The sequence below is a fragment of the Haliotis cracherodii genome, unplaced genomic scaffold (genome assembly GCF_022045235.1).
Source record: "Haliotis cracherodii isolate W230 unplaced genomic scaffold, xgHalCrac1.p SCAF_10, whole genome shotgun sequence".
NCBI lineage: Eukaryota > Metazoa > Mollusca > Gastropoda > Lepetellida > Haliotidae > Haliotis > Haliotis cracherodii.
This window is the reverse complement of record NW_027266265.1, coordinates 38,838,787-38,843,836: the sequence shown is the minus strand read 5'-3', so window position 1 is coordinate 38,843,836 and position 5,050 is coordinate 38,838,787. Positions and strand designations below refer to the sequence as shown.

At 49.5% G+C, this 5,050-nt stretch overlaps 1 protein-coding gene across 1 annotated transcript; it reads right to left on the bottom strand.

Moving 5' to 3' along the window:
* Positions 1-2,594: 2,594 nt before the first annotated feature.
* On the bottom strand, positions 2,595-4,178 carry LOC139453799 (DNA-directed RNA polymerase II subunit RPB1-like). Its single transcript, XM_071235264.1, has one exon. The coding sequence runs from the start codon at positions 4,176-4,178 to the stop codon at positions 2,595-2,597; it is 1,584 nt and encodes a 527-aa protein (XP_071091365.1).
* Positions 4,179-5,050: the final 872 nt, after the last annotated feature.

Sequence of the window (5,050 nt, the reverse complement as noted above, 5' to 3'; positions counted from 1 at the left end):
AAATTATTATGTCGGAAAATAAATCATGTTTATTTTAGAAGGAAATAACACATTTGAACTTTTGAACTAACAAATAGGCAATGAAATCGTTTATGACGCAATAATTCGCTACACTACGTATTTCCTGTTGTCGATTTCATGTGAAATATAGCTGGCTTGGATTAAAAAAATACAGATTTTCCACAGTCATGGTGCAGGACAAATTAGATGTTGTTTATGTTGTACCTCTCCACTAGTTAACGTTTTATATGCTTTGAGTTTGACAGGAGGTGAGTGAGCGAGAATGGTTTTAAGCCGCATTTAGTCATATTTTCAGCAATGCCAAGGCGGGGGAAATGGGCTTCAAACTTTGTAACCATATGGGGACTCAAACCCGGGTCTTCGGCATGAAGAACACTTCACCACTAGGCTACCCCATTGTCTATTGTCAGAGGTACTTCATGGTAAGGATTGTGTGGCATGGCACTGAAAATATCGCAACGGATACTAGTATCGACGCCTCAGGTCAAGATATACATTACTAACATATGTCGACGTCTCGGTACTTAAATATTCGTCGTAAACATATGTCGAAGTCCCGGTACCTGTATATACCTGGGCGTCTTTAAAATTTATGTCGACGTCCCAATACATGTAGATACGTCGTTTACATGTATCTTGTCGTCCCGGTACCTGTAAAATAGCGATAATATTATTCCTGTATAATACCGCTTTCATAAATCGCCGTCCCGGTACCTGTATGTATATGGACTGCTTTGATACATCGACGTCCCGGTACCTGAATGTGGACCGCTCTCATAGATTGACGTCCCGGTACCTGAATGTGGACCGCTCTCATACATCGACGTCCCGGTACCTGAATGTGGACCGCTCTCATACATGGACGTCCCGGTACCTGAATATGGACCCGTTCATACATCGACGTCCCGGTACCTGAATGTGGACCGCTCTCATACATCGACGTCCCGGTATCTGAATGTGGACCGCTCTCATACATCGACGTCCCGGTACCTGAATATGGACCAGGGTAACAACAAGTACCAACTTTTGGTAGTGATCGTACCGTTGCTCTTCAGCTCTCCGGGCAGACGTCGTATCCACTTGAACATGGGGAGGGACGACCCCACCATGAAGGAATGCAAGGGTCTGGACTCAGTCAGTCCCGATGAACGAGCGTTCACTGCAGGTATAGCTGCAAACGTTTCCTTAAGACTATTTTCATAACACTTTTTCTTAAGAATATATTTATATATTTTCCTTGAGACACGATCACTGAATTTCACAATCAGGGTGAGAGTAAAGTTACCAGGACGAAATATTTTGACAAATAATAATATCCAACCTTAGGTAAACACTGGCAAATTCATGCTTACATATTTATTTTTTTATAAAATAAACATTTACGTAAAATCATCATCAAAGCGGTTACACTCCATGACACGCAACTGCATTTTTTAATTATGAAACTTTTTAAGGAAAAAATCTACCCAACATTTACATTGTAAACGTTCACAGAATATCGCCGAATCGGCCGTGATAGACAGAAAGCGTCCCTTTCTCCTTGATGAAAGGAGTCCTGTCTTACTCAGTCAAAGTCACACACAAGCTCGGAACTTTGCAGTGTTGACACATGGTCGACCTATTAGGTCCGCTTGTCTAATCTCGCTAAAGTCACGTCCGACGCGAGGTAGGTGGTAGACATGACGAGATCATATGCCAGTAACGCGGTTAGTCCAAGACACTAATTATTCAGTTTAAATCAGTAAGTCCGGTTAGTCGCGTCAAACATGACACTTAGACTTCACGCCTGAGCTGGTAAGTCGGGAAATATCAGTACTGATGAAGTCAAATAAGGAATTAGTCTGATTGCGCGTTTGCTTGTCTAAATACAGCAAGAGGGTTGTTCAGATGTCATGTACCCGACGGACTAGGTCTGAACCCGCGGGGACATTATACACAGTGGTTGCCCTCCTGCGGAGACGAGTCGGAAATATTTCTGGGACTCGGGGTCAAGCGAAATGTCAGTTTGTCTTTATATCATTATGCATTCAACCTGGTGGACTGTGATTACTTATTTCGGGCACATAGTTTATAGAAGCAAGGATTAACCAGGATCATGTCTGTCGTACAGATCTATTCTGCCTGATTTCAATCAAACATGATATACATTTGAAGTTGGTAATAAAACGAGCAGTAACAGCTGTATGAAGAGACTTGCGGGCAGAGCGGAATCGATGAGAGCGGGTGAAGACCGGGGTGCAACAGAGAGCATGATGGAGCGGAGAAGACGGATGAAGCGGATCTGCTGACGTGGGGACGAACAGGGCGGACTGGTGTGGAGCGGAGAAGGGTGGTAGGGATAGTGGCTGGGTGGGGTGGGGTGGAGAAAAGAGCGGAGCGGGGTGAAGCCAAGTGGGATTGACAGGAGTGGATAGGGGTGGGTGAGAGAGAAGCAAATGGATTGCTTGAGCAGGACAGAACAGCACAGACACAGGGTGGGGCGCGGGTGGGGGGGGGGGGGGGGGGGGGGTGGTGAGAGGATTAGGTGATGGAAAAGAGCGAAGCGAGGTGGAGCTTAAGTGGGACAATGCCCTTTAGAAAGTGGTTAAATGTAACAATGTGTAGTGGAGAAGAGCGAGGGTGTAGTGGAGAAGAGCGGGGTGTAGTGGAGAAGAGCTGGGTGTAGTGGAGAAGAGCGGGGTGTAGTGGAGAAGAGCGGGGTGTAGTGGAGAAGAGCGGGGTGTACTGAGAAGAGCGGGGTGTAGTGGAGGAGAGCGGGGTGTACTGAGAAGAGCGTGGTGTAGTGGAGGAGAGTGGGGATGTAGTGGAGAAGTGCGGGGGTGTAGTTGAGGAGAGTTGGGGTGTAGTGGAGGAGAGCGGGGTGTAGTGGAGGAGAGCGGGGTGTAGTGGAGGAGAGCGGGGTGTAGTGGAGCAGAGCGGGGTGTAGTGGAGAAGAGCGGGGTGTACTGAGAAGAGCGGGGTGTAGTGGAGGAGAGCGGGGTGTAGTGGAGGAGAGCGGGGGTGTAGTGGAGAAGAGCGGGGTGTAGTGGAGGAGAGCGGGGGTGTAGTGGAGGAGAGCGGGGGTGTAGTGGAGGAGAGCGGGGTGTAGTGGAGGAGAGCGGGGGTGTAGTGGAGGAGAGCGGGGGTGTAGTGGAGGAGAGCGGGGTGTAGTGGAGAAGAGCGGGGTGTAGTGGAGGAGAGCGGGGGTGTAGTGGAGGAGAGCGGGGGTGAAGTGGAGGAGAGCGGGGGTGTAGTGGAGGAGAGCGGGGTGTAGTGGAGGAGGGCGGGGTGTAGTGGAGGAGGGCGGGGTGTAGTGGAGGAGAGCGGGGTGTAGTGGAGGAGAGCGGGGTGTAATGGAGGAGAGCGGGGTGTAGTGGAGAAGAGCGAGGGTGTAGCGGAGGAGAGCGGGGTGTAGTGGAGAAGAGCGGGGTGTACTGAGAAGAGCGGGGTGTAGTGGAGGAGAGCGGGGTGTACTGAGAAGAGCGGGGTGTAGTGGAGGAGAGCGGGGGTGTAGTGGAGGAGAGCCGGGTGTAGTGGAGGAGAGTTGGGGTGTAGTGGAGGAGAGCAGGGTGTAGTGGAGGAGATCGGGGTGTAATGGAGGAGGGCGGGGTGTAGTGGAGAAGAGCGAGGGTGTAGCGGAGGAGAGCGGGGTGTAGTGGAGAAGAGCGGGGTGTACTGAGAAGAGCGGGGTGTAGTGGAGCAGAGCGGGGTGTAGTGGAGAAGAGCGGGGGTGTACTGAGAAGAGCGGGGTGTAGTGGAGCAGAGCGGGGTGTAGTGGAGGAGAGCGGGGTGTAGTGGAGAAGAGCGGGGTGTAGTGGAGCAGAGCGGGGTGTAGTGGAGAAGAGCGGGGGTGTACTGAGAAGAGCGGGGTGTAGTGGAGCAGAGCGGGGTGTCGTGGAGAAGAGCGGGGGTGTAGTGGAGAAGAGCGGGGTGTACTGAGAAGAGCGGGGTGTAGTGGAGGAGAGCGGGGGTGTAGTGGAGGAGAGCGGGGGTGTAGTGGAGGAGATCGGGGTGTAGTGGAGAAGAGCGGGGGTGTAGTGGAGAAGAGCGTGGTGTAGTGGAGAAGAGCGGGGTATAGTGGAGAAGAGCGGGGTGATGTGATGCGGGATTGAGAGAATAGAAGCAGAGTGGTGGAGGGGTGATAGAATATCTTCCGTGTATTGCAACCCTATGTCCATGGAGAATCTCCAAGAAATGCCTTTCATTTGTTCCATTTATTTTTTACAGTTAACAGCCAATCTACATTGTTGTCGCTGGTTTCTTTGCTGGATCTTATGTGGGCAATAAAATACCTATTAGTATACTTAAACCAAACAAGCTTGTGTAGCAGAATGTCAAATCACCTGTTGTAGCAATCCGCCACAGACAAACACAAAGATAGATCCTACAAAGAGATTCGATTTTTCGTAAACAATACAACCCTGTGCAAATCACCTGCACTGACGCACAACCTGACAGCAGATGTACTCAGATTTGTCACTTGTGTTTTTTTTCTACGCCTGGAATATCACGTGGGCGGTCGATCTGCTCTCCCAGACATAGCACGTTCAGGTGTCGCGAGGGCAAGAACTGGGTGCCTGTATGGGCGGTGTGTAGGCGAGATAAGAGTGCAAGAGACATTAACCAGTAGCTTTGCACACTCAGTATGCTCTTACGCCGTGTCCCAGAAATCTTATTAGTAAATATATATCTACAAAACAAAAATATATTATCCAAATGGAGCCCAGAACAATCCTTAATTTCATCTAGACTTGCCAAATCATTCTAGACTTTAGTTGGACTCCTTTTCAATTATATTCTCTAGGGTTGGGGGAGAGACTTTGTAAGCCACGGATACGTGGGAATATTCGTCTTCGCGTAGATGCCTGTGTGTGCGTGCGTGTGCGTGTGCGTGCATGCATGGGTACATATTTACGTACGTACGTGCGTGAGTGCGTGTCCTTGTGTACATACTACACGTGTACGTTGGTATTTTACGTTTGGTTTCCTGACTGAAACTGAAATCTATCAATATTTTCAGGTAAACCAATGGCTTGCCTTTGCATGTGTT

Excerpts from the sequence above, each read along its gene's own strand:
- LOC139453799 (XM_071235264.1), bottom strand. The coding sequence starts at position 4,178 with ATGGACATAGGGTTGCAATACACGGAAGATATTCTATCACCCCTCCAC.